Source organism: Thamnophis sirtalis, unplaced genomic scaffold (assembly GCF_051295495.1).
Source record: "Thamnophis sirtalis isolate CommonGarterSnake01/CBP01778 unplaced genomic scaffold, rThaSir2_p1.2 scaffold_15, whole genome shotgun sequence".
Taxonomy (NCBI): domain Eukaryota; kingdom Metazoa; phylum Chordata; class Lepidosauria; order Squamata; family Natricidae; genus Thamnophis; species Thamnophis sirtalis.
The window spans coordinates 42077750-42092140 of NW_028261395.1; the positions used below are offsets into that span (position 1 = coordinate 42077750).

Below are 14391 nucleotides of genomic sequence, written 5' to 3' on the forward strand. Positions count from 1 at the left end.
AACAACACCAGAATGTTTCCTTCCTGTCTTCCTTACAGGATTAGCCCTGTAAAGTGGAAAGAAACAAAAGGAGATTTCTTCCAACAACCGGTTCTCTGAACTGCTTAGAAAGTTACCAACCGGTTCTCCCGAATAGGTGCGAACTGGCTGAATCTCACCACTGGCGTGGCTGTGGTGAGCATAGCCTACTTGGCCTCCTGCACCGCCGCAGGGTGCGGTGGTGGGCTTTTTCGCCCTTCCTAGCAGAGGTAGGTTTCTACAGGTTCGGCTGAAGAGGTAGTAACTCGGGCGAACCCGGTGACTGTTCTATCCTGGGCGCCACCATCTTTATTTTCTGTTCTGCACACAATCTTCATTGAAAAAAAAAAGTAATTTCCTCCCTCTTTTTTTTAAAATTGTTAAGATCTTTTTAAGTGCAAATAAATGCCCATGCACTCTGAGCATGCAAAATTTTTCGAGCACCAATAGTAATGCCGGCAGGAATCCACCCTTGCTCTCCAGGCTCCGGAGGCTTTCCTCGAGCCCCTGGGAGGGCGAAAACGGCCTCTCCCGCCTCTGGAGGCCAGAAACGGGTCGGTTTCTGGACTTCCACGAGGCCCGTTTTTCGCCGTCCTAGATCCTCTGCGCAAGCCCTGCATTTATCCGGCATCCAAAACGGGGCACGTGGAGATTCCTGGTAGAGTCGGGTCGGGGGTGGCCAGCCAGTCCTTGCAACTACCGGTTCGGCGAATCAGATGTAAAATTAGCACCCGGTTCGGCCGAACCGGCTGAATCCTACCCCTGGCTAGATGGGGAATATATGGAAAACTGGCATCCTGCAGGCGAGACAGGAGATGGCTGGCAACCCTACAGATAGAATCGGGAACCAATGTGGTTCCTTTCAGTTGACGTTTTGCGGATTTTTATGATAAGGACAGCTTGGGAAGCGTAGTTGAGAGACGGGGAACAACGCCCCCCCCCTTTAGGACTTGTGGACTTCAACTCCCAGAATTCCTGAGCCAGACCATTCCCAATGGGGACATTCATTTGTACGCATTTGCGCTCTGGGTTTATGGTCTGTGAATTTGTGTGGTGAGCAGATGTGAGACGGTTGGGATTTATTTCCGAGTCGTTCATCATCGGAGCCCAGATTCAACTACTGTGGGCGTCTTGTCGTTATTCTCTTGGCTTCTCTTTTCTCTTTATTATTTTCTTTTTTTATTTATTATGTTCGTAGGCTGCCCGACTCTTGGCAGCTCGCAAGGAAAAAACTAAACAAAACTTAAGATTCAAGAATCAAACATGCAGCTTTGCATATCTCGGGCTTAGATTAGCAGTCCTGGAGATCATTAAGATTTCTAGCCCTGGTTTGATGAGCCCAAACATATGTGAGGATTCTTTCAGACCATGTTTGATTGGGGTAGTGGGGGGGGAGAACTGTTTTGACCCAAGTTTCCTTAAAAAGAACGAAGCAGAGTCTTGGTCCCGGCAAAATCCCTTTTCATTATTTACACGACTGTGAATTCCTTTCATTCACAGTCAGCAAGGCTTGGCAAACAGTGTTTCAGAGGAATATTTATCCACACGAACCTTAGCTCACTTCATTACGCAGCGCTAGGGATTCGAACTGCCGAACTGCCCAATCTTTCTGATCGACAGCTTAGCGTCTTAGCCACTGAGCCACCGCGTCCCACCCTTGCAACTGGAGACCACCTCAAGATAGCTCGTAATATATCTAATGTGAGTCTGAAGGCAACCGGAATCCTACTCCGGAGTGATTTGAACTCAGGGAATGTATGGTTCAACCCCTCTACAATAATTGTGACTTTGCAACACTGTTTTGGGACTGTTGTGGTGTCGTAAAATAAATTGGGATTACACACCTCTCCTTCTAAGAATCCTTAAAGAGAGGTGAGCATTCACGATAGAGGTAATCTGGAATTAGAACCATAAGTCAATTATAAGTGGGTCACCATGTGACCTGCCCTGATTTTGCAACCTTCGTTGCAGTGGTTGTTAAGTGAAACCCACGTCGTTAAATGAATCCACTGTACCCAATTGGTGTGGTTTTTTTTGTTTCAGGAATCAGAAATAGATCGCCAAATTCTTTCTTTCCTTTGACGGTCTTTAATCTTTCAATGCCTCGGACTACACCGCCCATTTTCCTAGGCAAGGGGCTCTTTTCCCTTTGTTTGGGGCGCCATAATATTTGGAGCCAAATCCCCCTCCTCCCCAAACTTTAAATTTTGAGGGGTGCAACCTGGTTTACAGACAAACCGGTCGGTGGGCTACTTATTTTAAAATCCCATCGCGAAATCTTCGCCGAATTACAATAAATAAATAACCCCCGTGCCGGGCCCAGTTAAATTCTGTAACCTCTAACTTTGCACGCTGATTAAACGAGGCAGATGGGGGGAAAAGAAGAAAAATGTAAATAACCCAATTTGCATATTTTAAAAATCCTCTTTCGTCGCACGCAGTGTCGTGCAGTTGTGTCGGTGAGGCGAGGAAATATTTCTGGCACCCAGCGCAGCTCTTAAAAACTCATTATCCAGTGGGGGAGGGGTTTCTTGCATGATGGCAACCTTGAGGACTAGAATCTTGGTTTCTCTCCTTAACAGAAAAACCTCCCCCTTTCGCCCAAGGAGGCAGAATTCAGAGTATCCCCGGTTTGCAACTCTATTGCTTGTTTTGCACAAAGAGGCAGTTGAATCCTTAGAAGAAATAGGGGTGTGGGAAGCATATCAGAAGGGACCCTCCCTAGTGTCTTTTCCAGTAAAGAGGAGGGGGCAGAAATATTGTAATGGTCAGTGGAAAAGACCTTGAGAGACAGGAGGAAGAGACGCACACTAGGCAATAAACAGATAAGAGTCAGCTGAACCCTTAGAAGAAATAGGGCTGTGGGAAGCATATCAGAAGGGACCCTCCCTAGTGTCTTTTCCAGTAAAGAGGAGGGGGCAGAAATATTGTAATGGTCTGTGGGAAAGACCTTGAGAGACAGGAGGAAGAGACGCACACTAGGCAATAAACAGATAAGAGGCAGCTGAACCCTTAGAAGTAATAGGGGTGTGGGAAGCATATCAGAAGGGACCCTCCCTAGTGTCTTTTCCAGTAAAGAGGAGGGGGCAGAAATATTGTAATGGTCTGTGGAAAAGACCTTGAGAGACAGGAGGAAGAGACGCACACTAGGCAATAAACAGGTAAGAGGCAGCTGAACCCTTAGAAGAAATAGGGGTGTGGGAAGCATATCAGAAGGGACCCTCCCTAGTGTCTTTCCCAGTAAAGAGGAGGGGGCAGAAATATTGTAATAGTCTGTGGAAAAGACCTTGAGAGACAGGAGGAAGAGACGCACACTAGGCATTAAACAGATAAGAGTCAGCTGAACCCTTAGAAGAAATAGGGCTGTGGGAAGCATATCAGAAGGGACCCTCCCTAGTGTCTTTTCCAGTAAAGAGGAGGGGGCAGAAATATTGTAATGGTCTGTGGGAAAGACCTTGAGAGACAGGAGGAAGAGACGCACACTAGGCAATAAACAGATAAGAGGCAGCTGAACCCTTAGAAGTAATAGGGGTGTGGGAAGCATATCAGAAGGGACCCTCCCTAGTGTCTTTTCCAGTAAAGAGGAGGGGGCAGAAATATTGTAATGGTCTGTGGAAAAGACCTTGAGAGACAGGAGGAAGAGACGCACACTAGGCAATAAACAGATAAGAGTCAGCTGAACCCTTAGAAGAAATAGGGGTGTGGGAAGCATATCAGAAGGGACCCTCCCTAGTGTCTTTTCCAGTAAAGAGGAGGGGGCAGAAATATTGTAATGGTCTGTGGAAAAGACCTTGAGAGACAGGAGGAAGAGACGCACACTAGGCAATAAACAGATAAGAGGCAGCTGAACCCTTAAAAGAAATAGGGGTGTGGGAAGCATATCAGAAGGGACCCTCCCTAGTGTCTTTTCCAGTAAAGAGGAGGGGGCAGAAATATTGTAATGGTCTGTGGAAAAGACCTTGAGAGACAGGAGGAAGAGACGCACACTAGGCAATAAACAGATAAGAGGCAGCTGGACCCTTAGAAGAAATCAGGGTGTGGGAAGCATATCAGAAGGGACCCTTCCTAGTGTCTTTGCCAGTAAAGAGGAGGGGGCAGAAATACTGTAATGGTCTGTGGAAAAGACCTTGAGAGACAGGAGGAAGAGACGCACACTAGGCAATAAGCAGATAAGAGGCAGCTGAACCCTTAGAAGAAATAGGGGTGTGGGAAGCATATCAGAAGGGACCCTCCCTAGTGTCTTCGCCAGTAAAGAGGAGGGGGCAGAAATATTGTAATGGTCTGTGGAAAAGACCTTGAGAGACAGGAGGAAGAGACGCACACTAGGCAATAAACAGATAAGAGGCAGCTGGACCCTTAGAAGAAATCAGGGTGTGGGAAGCATATCAGAAGGGACCCTCCCTAGTGTCTTTGCCAGAGAGAGATGCAGAGATGCAGACGAGACCACAGTCAGATAGGAGGCAGCTGAGGCCACAGATGGAAAAGGGGTTTTGGGAAGCATCTTAGGAAGGACCCTCCCTAGTTTTTGCTGGGTGGGGGGGACGGGGAGAGAAAGGAGGAGGGGATTCTCCCGATGAGAAGAGGCTTAGATGCCTAGGAGGATGAATTCTTTTTTCGCCTGCTCTTATTTGACGTGCTTTCAATTCCCACCCCAGTGTTATTATGGAAGAATATTGATTTTTTTTATGTACATGGGGAAAAGAAGGGCAAAGTGGCAGGGGGGTGGGAGGGAGGGGTTTCTGTAATTGTGTATTATATATTTTGCACTGGCTGGCAGGAGAGAGAGGGGTTTGGAGACCCTTCCCCAAAAGGTGGGAAACTGAACACACAGAGAGACGATGGAGGGAGATCGGGGATTGTACATTAGTGTGTATGTGTGTGGGGGGGCAGGGGGGGATTCTCCATTTCTGTCTCTCCCCCCCCCCCATCCCTGGGCTCCCCACCCCACCCAGACCCCGGCTGTTTTACACCAGGGCTCACAGGGAGGCCCCCCGGGAAACGCAAGGGAGCCCATCAAATGAGGCAGTTAAGTACGGAAATAAAAGTAGATTTTGCAAATTTATGGCTGGGAGCCCTTGGCATCGATCAGCGCACCGAAGGATGATGGCTGGCGGGGAGTTAGAGAGACCGAGGCGAATGCTCACAGCGACGAGCCTCCCTCGGTTTCTTCCTCAGCTGGTTTGGTGTGTGTGTGTAGTGTGTGTGTGTGTGTGTGTGTAGTGTGTGTTTGCAAGCCTGAAAAGGCTCACAGATTGTGGCGGTGGTGGTGGAGGAAATTGGGGTGGGGGGGGACTGTGTGCATAATTGTGCATTTCCAGCTGAACTTCTTCTCTCCTCTCCTCCCTCCTTCCCCTCTTTACCTTCTCTTTTCCTTTCCCTCTACCTTCCTTCCTTCCTTTTCCTGCCTGCCTGTTGCTCACCTTTCCCTTCCTTCCTTCTTCCCTGCCTTCCTTCCTTCCTTCCTTCTTCGCTGCCTGCCTGCCTCTCACTTTTCCCCTCCTTCCTTCCTTCCTCCCTCCCTTCCTTCCTTCCTTCCTTTCTTTTTTTCCTGCCTGCCTGCTACTCACCTTTACCTTCCTGCCTGCCTTCCTTCTTTCTTTCCTTTCCTTCCTTCCTCCCTCCCTCCCTCCCTCCCTGCCTGCTTCTCACCTTTCTCTCCCCCTTCCTTCCTTCCTTCCTTTCTTTCTTCCTTCCTTCTTTTTCCTGCCTGCCTCTCGCCTTTCCTCTCCTTCCTTCCTTTCTTCCTTCCTTCCTTCTTTTTCCTGCCTGCCTCTCGCCTTTCCTCTCCTTCCTTCCTTCCTTCCTTTGTTTTTTTCCTGCCTGCCTGCTGCTCACCTTTACCTTCCTTCCTTCTTTTCTTTCTTTCTTTCTTTCTTTCTTTCTTTCTTTCTTTCTTTCTTTCTTTCTTTCTTTCTTTCTTTCTTTCTTTCTTTCTTTCTTTCTTTCTTTCTTTCTTTCTTTCTTTCTTTCCTTCCTTCCTTCCTTCCTTTCCTTTCTTTCTTTCTTTCCTTTCTTTTTTCCTTTCTTTCCTTCCTTCCTTCCTTTGTTTTTTTCCTGCCTGCCTGCTGCTCACCTTTCCCTTCCTTCCTTCCTTCCCTCCCTCCATCTCTCCCTCCCTCCCTTCTCTTCCTCTCTCCTTTTCCTCTCTCTCCTCTCCCTCTTCCTGTTCCATTCTAGATGAAGTTTTAGGCAAAAGGAAAATCTGTCTGCCCAATAGCAACGGAGACTGTCTTTTGGAGAGCAAAAAATCTCGAAGCGAATCCCCAAAAGGTGAGAAAAGGAAACTCTCTTTACGATTTCTGCCAGCGGGGTGTCTGCTTTTTTTTATAGGAAGGATGAATAAATGGAGGAAGGAAGGAAAGATAAATGAAAGGAAGGGAGGAAGGAGGGTGGATAAATGGAGGGAGAGGAAAGAAGGATAAATGGAGGGAAGGAGGGAGGAAGGATAAATGGAGGGAGAGGAAGGAAGGATAAATGGAGGGAGAGAAAGGGAGGGAGGAAGGATAAATGGAGGAAGAAAGGAAGGATAAATGGGGGGAAGGAGGGAGGAAGGATCTGGCCTTCTAAAGAGCAGTCAGGGTTGATCTCCTCTAGGACTGACCGGTTGGATGGCCTTGCAGTCCAAGGGACTCAATGCAGGAGTCTTCTTCTCCAGCACCAGAGTTCAAAGGCCTCCATTCTTTGGCCTTCCTTATGGTCCAACTTTCTCAGCCATCCATTGCAACTGGGGAAACCAAATGAATAGGGGGGGGGGCTGAAACCCCCTCCCTTTTCAAACTCCCTTGGAGACAGGCAGCTGTCAATAACGCCAATCAGGGCTCCCTCCCGACATGCTAATGAAACCCTTTTATCCAAGCTCTTTCAAAGGCCGTTTCTTAACATTTTGCTCTCCTCTGGGGGGAAGTTCTTGGATATCTTCTTCCCTAATTTTCCCTTTTCACCCCTTTCTCCTCCTCCTTTACACACACACACACACACACACACACACACACACACACACACACACACGTTCCAGGCTCCCGCTGCATCCTCTGAAAAATTAATCAAGGTGATAGCGGTTTAATCTATCTCGCGGAGACGCTGAGCTTTAATCAGGCTTTCGCGAAGCCCAGCCATCTATCGCGTTGGGATCAATGCCACGCGGCGGCGGCCCCCCCTCCCCTCCCCAAACCGAAGTCGTTCCTACCGCCCCCCCCACCACCCCCTTCCTCGACTTCCCAATTGGCGTTGTGATCAATCACCTCGCCTGTCCCCCTTTCGTCGTCCCCCCCACCCGCCAGCTTAATTATTTTATTTTTATCGATTGGTTGATTAAATGTTTACCGCCTCCCGACTCTTGGGGGGAGCGAGGTTTCGCAAATAAAACGCACATAACTATAAATTAAACGCGACAATAAAAAACAAAGGAGAGACACACACACACAACCTGGATAACTCATGCTGCCCTTTACCTGAATTTGCAGTTTAAGCTAAAAAAAAAAAAGATTTGGGGAGTTTTTCCGTGGTTAAGAATGGCTCACAAAAGGGGACCCTTTTCTGGCCTGGCTTGGGGGGGTGGGTGTTCTGTGCCCCAAATATGCTGGTATGTTAAACCTGGCTCCTGAAATAACCCATTTTCTGGCTTCACACAGCCTCTAAGCTCTTAGCCACAAATTAACCAGGATTATCTAAGTTTAGCGCGTTATCCGAATGCAGCCATTTGACTTCTGGCTCGCCAGTTAATCTTCTCTTACTCAGCCATTGGTTGAGCTGCTGTGATGTCACAGAATAATCCACAAAGGCTCCGCCCACCAACCAAAAGAAATATCTGTTTTCGGACCATCTCTGCTTCCCTGGAAGGAAACGGAGAAGTGAGATTAGCAAACGGGATGAAATTCTCAAACTTTGGGCCACGCACCACGAGCTGCATTGTATTTCTGAAGTCCTCGCCTTTTCCTGCTGGCGTCTGATAATGCCGTGATACACTGCCCCTGAACGGTGAAGCTCCACATCCAGGGATAGTATTCACTTACTTTCCCTACCGGTTCGCAAATGTGAGAGCGCACCACGCAGGCGCATGGCTTGAAAATGTCCCTAAATGGGACATAAATAGGACATCAATAGGCTAAGATGCTGAGCTTGTCGATCAGAAAGATCGACAGTTCAACAGTTCGAATCCCCAGTGCTGCCTAACGGAGGGAGCTCCTGTGACTTGTCCCAGCTTCTGCCAACCTAGCAGTTCGAATGCACGTAAAAAATGCAAGTAGAAAAATAGGAGCCACCTTTGGTGGGAAGGGAACAGCGTTCCGTGCGCCTTCGGGAATTGAGTCATGTCGGCCACATGACCATGAAGATGTCTTCGGAGAGCACTGGCTCTTCGGCTTCGGTACAGAGATGAGCACCGCCCCCTAGAGTCGGGAACAAACAGCACACGTGCGAAAGGGGAACTTTTTAACCAAATAGGACGGCATAGAATCAGGGCACGATAGAACCTTATCTTAGCTTCCACAAATAGTGGCACATAAGTATTTTTTTAAATTTTTTTTATTTTAATCCCTTCCATCTGCAGCAACATCCTTATTGCGCTCAGTTAAAAAAAAAGTAAAAATTGCACATTTTTGCTGGAAGTAGGTGAACTCAGCCGGATTCTCTTGAATCAATTGTGAGAAATCAATCCCATATGCTTTGTGCATTCAGATCAATTCGGATCTCCCAATCCGGCCTGATTCGATTGGGGGGGTGGGTGGGGGAGAGATTGTCTCTTAAAAAGCAGGCGGGTAAGTTTAAAATCGCCAGGAGCCTTAGAGGATCCAAGCGGTTTGGAATCGATTTGGCCGGTTTTCCCGGTCGTGATCCGCGTTCGAATTCCATTTCCGATGCTATGGACTGCCAATATTGCCCCCCGGTTGACTCGCCTTAACCAAGTTTATGTGAGTCTTTAAAACATCTGGATGTTTTCTTTTGGCTCTTTCAAGTGTTCAGCTTCTCGGCGGAGATGGGCAGTGAGGTCAAGAGAGTGTTTCCTGCCCATGTGCAGAGTTCCCTATCGACTTTTCTCTCCTCCCCTCTTCTGCTGCATCTTTGGACTGTTAGGAGCTGAAGGTGTCAAACAGGGAAGAATATGGAAGTAGTAGAAATTTCACCCCTTCCCCAAATAAAGATTATGGTTGCCGCTTGGCCAGTTTTTCAGCTGTGTCCTCTCCGCAGCATCTCAGCAGCTGAGAATTTGTAAAATGCGGGTCCGGCCTTAGGCCTCCCCCTCCCCAACTGTCAAAGTGAGAATGGAAGGGAAATTGCCAACGTGTCTGACTTGATGGGAAGTGGGGGGGGGGGGAGGAAGCAGAGTTTCTCTCCTTCCCCCTCTGTTTTGCACATGAAGCCTTTCCTCGCTCGATGTATTGACAGTAATTAAAAATGCCCCCCTCTTTCTCTCTCTCTCTCTCCCTCTGTCCATCTGTCTCTCTGTTTTTTCTCTCTCTTTGTGTGTCTGTCTCTCTGCCTCCCCTCTCTCTGTGTCTCTGTCTCTCTCTGCCTCTCTTCTTTCTCTCGCCCTCTCTCTCCCTCTCTCTCTGTCTGTCTCTCTCTCTCCATCTGTCTCTGTTTTTTCTCTCCCTGTGTGTGTCAGTCTGTCTCTCTCTCTCTGCCCTCCTCTCTCTGTCTCTTTCTCTCTCCCTCTCTCCTTCTCTCTCGCTGCCCCCCTCTCTATGTCTCTGTCTCTCTCTGCCCCCTCTCTCTCTGTGTCTCTCTGTGTCTCTCTCTTTCTCTCTGTCTCTCTCTCTGTCTTTCTCCCTTTCCCTCTCTCTCCTCTCTCTGTCTGTCTCTGTCTGTCTGTCTTTCTGTCTCTTTCTGTCTCTCTCTCTCTCTCCATCTGTCTCTGTTTTTTCTCTCCCTGTGTGTGTCAGTCTGTCTCTCTCTCTGCCCTCCTCTCTCTGTCTCTGTCCCTTTCTCTCTCCCTCTCTCCTTCTCTCTCTCTGCCCCCTCTCTCTGTGTCTCTGTCTCTCTGCTCTCTGTCTCTTTCTCTCTCCCTCTCTCTCTCTCTGTCTCTCTCTCTCTCTCTCTTTCTCTCTCCCCCGTCTGTTTGTCTGTCTGTCTGTTTATGTCTCTTTCTCTCTCCCTCTCTCTCCTCTCTGTCTCTCTCTGTCTCTCTCTCTCTCTATTTGTGTCTCTGTCTGTCTCTTTTTATATCTATCTTTCTCTCTCTCCCTCTCCCTCCCCCCCTCTCTCTCTCATTTCCTGTAACCTCTAAGCTTATTACCGGAGGGGGGGGAAATGATTGCGCTCTTGAAACGGAGGGGTTTTTCTTCCTCTCCTGCACACTTGCACGCACACACACACACACACACACACACACACACAGCCGTGTGCGCGCCCACGGATCAGGGAAGGGGATGACAGACAGCTGCTTCAATGGGGCGTTCTCTCTCCTGGGAACTTCGGGGTCGTTCGGCCGCTGAACGTGGGTGGGCTTGTCAATCAGTGGCAGGGGCGTATCGGCAGCGGGAAGGTTGGGGAGGGAGGGGGGGAGTTTGGAAGTCTAGACAAGGTTGCTTCCTTCCCTGGGGTGAGTGGTGGGTTGCAAGAGCTGAGCCCAGTCCTTTTTTCTGCTTTATTAACCCCTCCCCCAGTGAATGGGTCTCCCTACGGAAAGCAGGTGGGCTTCCTGGCTGCAAAAAGGGCATTTCCAATTTTTTTGGGGGGGGGGAAGTGAGTTTTAGAGAGAGCAGATCCTCTGGAAAATCAGGCCTGGGTGTTGGAAGTGTGCCCCTCACCACCATCCTTCCCAGTCTTCCTCCTTCCCGTCCTTTCGCGCCGAATCTCCTTGTGGCGTCTCATCCATCGGCGAACAAGGATTTTTCTTGCTTTTTGGAAAACCGGGAACCGTCAGCTCGGGTCCCGCCTTGCTTAGCGATGGAAATTCGGGTGCCGAGTATGGTCGGAAGTTGAGGGCTGCTTGCAAGATGGAAGGGACTAGGGTTGTGCTTCCAAACAGCCTTCGAATCCTTGACAATGGTAGTTTAGTGGCAGTCACTAAATGAATTCATCTTCCCTTTCTGCAGCCTGGATTTTTCCGTCAAATTGCGGCTTTCTTTGACAGCAAAATGGTAGTTGAAATGCTTCCTACAAAAGTGACGTGTAAATAGCGCGAATTTAAAAACGATGAAAGGGAGAGAAATCAGCGAGGCTTCCTCCGGCTAGCGCCTTCAAACTCCCACAGAAATTTTTAGTCTTTGCTTGCAGCTAAGAAGCAAAGAGAAGTTTCAACCGGCTCTGCTTTTGAGGCCCAGTTCTTGCTAACTGAGAAAGGAGTCTTCTTTAATCAGATTTGTTGACAAAGAAAAGGCAATGATGTTGCAGAAGTCTCAACGCAGCGATATATGTTCCCTCCCTCGAGCACTTAAATTTGGCTGGACTTAATTCTCTCTTTTTTTAAAGGAGAGTGGAATAAAAAAAGATGCAGAACCCTGAACAAAAAATCTACCCCCACCCCAAATTCAGAAATAGTGCAATTCAACGGCCCGTCTCCTGTTTCGCATGCTAAAATGCACTAGACTCCATCGGTAAGGGATTTGACGCTCGGTAAAATAAGGACCAGTTCCTGGGATGCGGTGGCTCAGTGGCTAAGACGCTGAGCTTGTCGATCAGAAAGGTCAGCAATTTGGCAGTTCGAATCCCTAGCGCCGCGTAACGGAGGGAGCTCCCATGACTCGTACCATCTTCTGCCAACCTAGCAGTTCGAAAGCATGTAAAAAATGCAAGTAGAAAAATAGGGTGGGAAGGTGGGAAGGGAACAGCGTTTTGTCCGTCTTCGGGAGTTGAGTCATGCCAGCCACATGACCACGGAGACGTCTTCGGACAGCGCTGGCTCTTTGGCTTGGAAACGGAGATGAGCACCATCCCCTAGAGTCGGGAACGATTAGCATGTATGCGCGAGGGGAACCTTTACCTTTAAAATAAAAAAACCCGAATCGTTCCCTGGGCTCGTTTTCAACTCTTCGCAACCATATTCGGAATCATGAGGACTAGAAAATTAACTTGGCGAAGGGAACGCCGCAGTGCAAAATTGCCGTTACATTTTGTAAGAACCGCTTATTTCTCACCACTCACCCTTCCGTTTTTTGTTTGTTTGCCTTTCCGCCCCACAGAAAACTCCCACACGCCCCTTTTGGAGGGCCCGGTGACACAGATGACTCCGGAGGAAGATTACCGGCGGCTGATGTCCGCCCTCAATGAACACAGCACTTTTGAAGAGCAGCAGCAGCAGCAGCAGCGCCTCTACCAGTTGGCCGGCGGGATATCCGTCCCGAGTCACAGCGGTGAGCCTGGGGAATTCTGGGAGTTGAAGTCCATGCATCTTGACAGTGCAGAGAAGAGCAACAATGATGGTTGGGGGGCTGGAAAGTAAAGCATATGAAGGACGTAGACATAGAATAGAAGAATAGAATAGAATAGAATAGAATAAAATAGAATAGAAGGATAGATGAATAGACTAGAATGGAATGGACTAGAATAGTAGAATAGAATAGAATAGAATAGAATAGAGGATAGATGAATAGACTAGAATGGAATGGAATAGAATAGTAGAATAGAATAGAATAGGAGGATAGATAGACTAGACTAGAATAGGATAGGATAGAAGAATAGACTGGAATGGAATAGAATAGGATAGAATAGAATAGAAAAGAATAATAGAATAGAATAGGATAGGTAGACTAGAATAGAATAGAATAGAATAGAGGATAGATGAATAGACTAGAATGGAATAGAATAGTAGAATATAATAGAATAGAACAGGAGGATAGATAGACTAGATTAGACTAGACTAGAATAGGATGGGATAGGATAGGATAGAAGAATAGACTGGAATGGAATAGAATAGAAGAATAGAATAGACTAGCAATAGCAATAGCAGTTAGACTTATATACCGCTTCATAGAGCTTTCAGCCCTCTCTAAGCGGTTTACAGAGTCAGCATATCGCCCCCACAGTCTGGGTCCTCATTTCACCCACCTCGGAAGGATGGAAGGCTGAGTCAACCTTGAGCCGGTGAGATTAGAACCGCTGAGATTAGAACCGCTGAACTGCAGATAACAGTCAGCTGAAGTGGCCTGCAGTACTGCACCCTAACCACTGCGCCACCTCGGCTCTCGGAATAGTAGACTAGAATAAAATAGAATAGAATAGGAGGATAGATAGACTGGACTAGGCTAGAATAGAATAGAGTAGAATAGAATAGAATAGAACAGAATAGAACAGAATAGAACAGAATAGAGGATAGATAAATAGAATGGAATGGAATAGAATAGAATAGTACAGAATAGGATAGTTGGAAGGGATCTTGGTAGTCTTCTAATCCAACATATGAAGAATGTTTGCAGGAATTGGGTATATCTAGTTTAAGAAGGACTAGAGTGGAAATGATACCATGGTTTCAGTATTTGAGGGGCTGCCCCAAAGAAGAGAAAGTCAAGTTATTCTCCAAAGCAGTTGAGGGCAGGACAAGAAACAATGGATGGAAACTAATCAAGGAGAGAAGCAACCTAGAATTAAGGAGAAATTGTCTAACAGTGAGGACAATTCACCAGTGGAACAGAAATCACTGGAGGTTTCTAAGAAGGAACTAGACAGTCACTTCTCTGAAATATGGTATAGTTTTTCCTGCTTGAGCAGGGGGCTGGACTAGAAGACCTCTAAGGTCCCTTCCAATTCTGTTATTCTATTCTGTGAAAATGGCCAAGTTTGAGGGGGGGGGAAACCTTCTCTTTAAAGCCTATAAACTCTTTAACACCGGGCAGTTGGGGGGGGGGGGGTCTGGTAGGAGTAGTGTGGTGGCCTAAAAGTGGTGCTCTCATCTCACAAATCAGGAGGCTGTGAGTTCAATCCTAGGTAGAGGCAGATATTTCTCTCTCTGAGCACACTGAGAATCTACCTGCTGCAAAACTCTGTATTGGCGACAGGGAAGGGCATCTGGCCATGAAAACACTCTGGTAGCTCCATTCACTTGCCCAGACTCCACCCCGCAAGCCATGATGGGCTCATTAAAAGATGATGATGATTGAAAATACAGGATGGCCACTTGTGATTGGTGTATAAAGTTTTTTGCTCTTATCGCCTGGACGATGTTTTAATTCACCCTTGTGGGTGCCTGCTGGGGGGCGGGGGAATGAAGCTCAATTATAAATGGTATTTCTGCCAAGGAAAGTTCCTGATGATATGCAGGCACCAACTTATCTTTAATTATTTAGGAGGGTTTTTTTGCTTTATTTATTTATTTGTGGCTTAAATTGCGCTTCCTCTTCCTCCACAACTCGTCTCCGTATCCTAATTCCTCATTCCCCTCCTTGTAAATAGGTTTATGAGCAGATATAAGGGTCCCCCCCTCTCCTCCTTTATATT

General features: G+C 47.6%; 1 protein-coding gene across 2 annotated transcripts in view; it reads left to right on the forward strand.

Moving 5' to 3' along the window:
- The window catches only part of SAMD11 (sterile alpha motif domain containing 11), a 107122-nt gene that overhangs the window by 62457 nt on the left and 30274 nt on the right, over positions 1 to 14391 (forward strand). For both annotated transcript variants that reach the window (XM_087702081.1, XM_087702082.1), the window contains exons 5-6: positions 6196 to 6288; positions 12141 to 12311. In XM_087702081.1, the coding sequence (XP_087558207.1) occupies positions 6196 to 6288; positions 12141 to 12311 (264 nt within the window). The remainder of the gene's footprint in view (positions 1 to 6195; positions 6289 to 12140; positions 12312 to 14391) is intronic.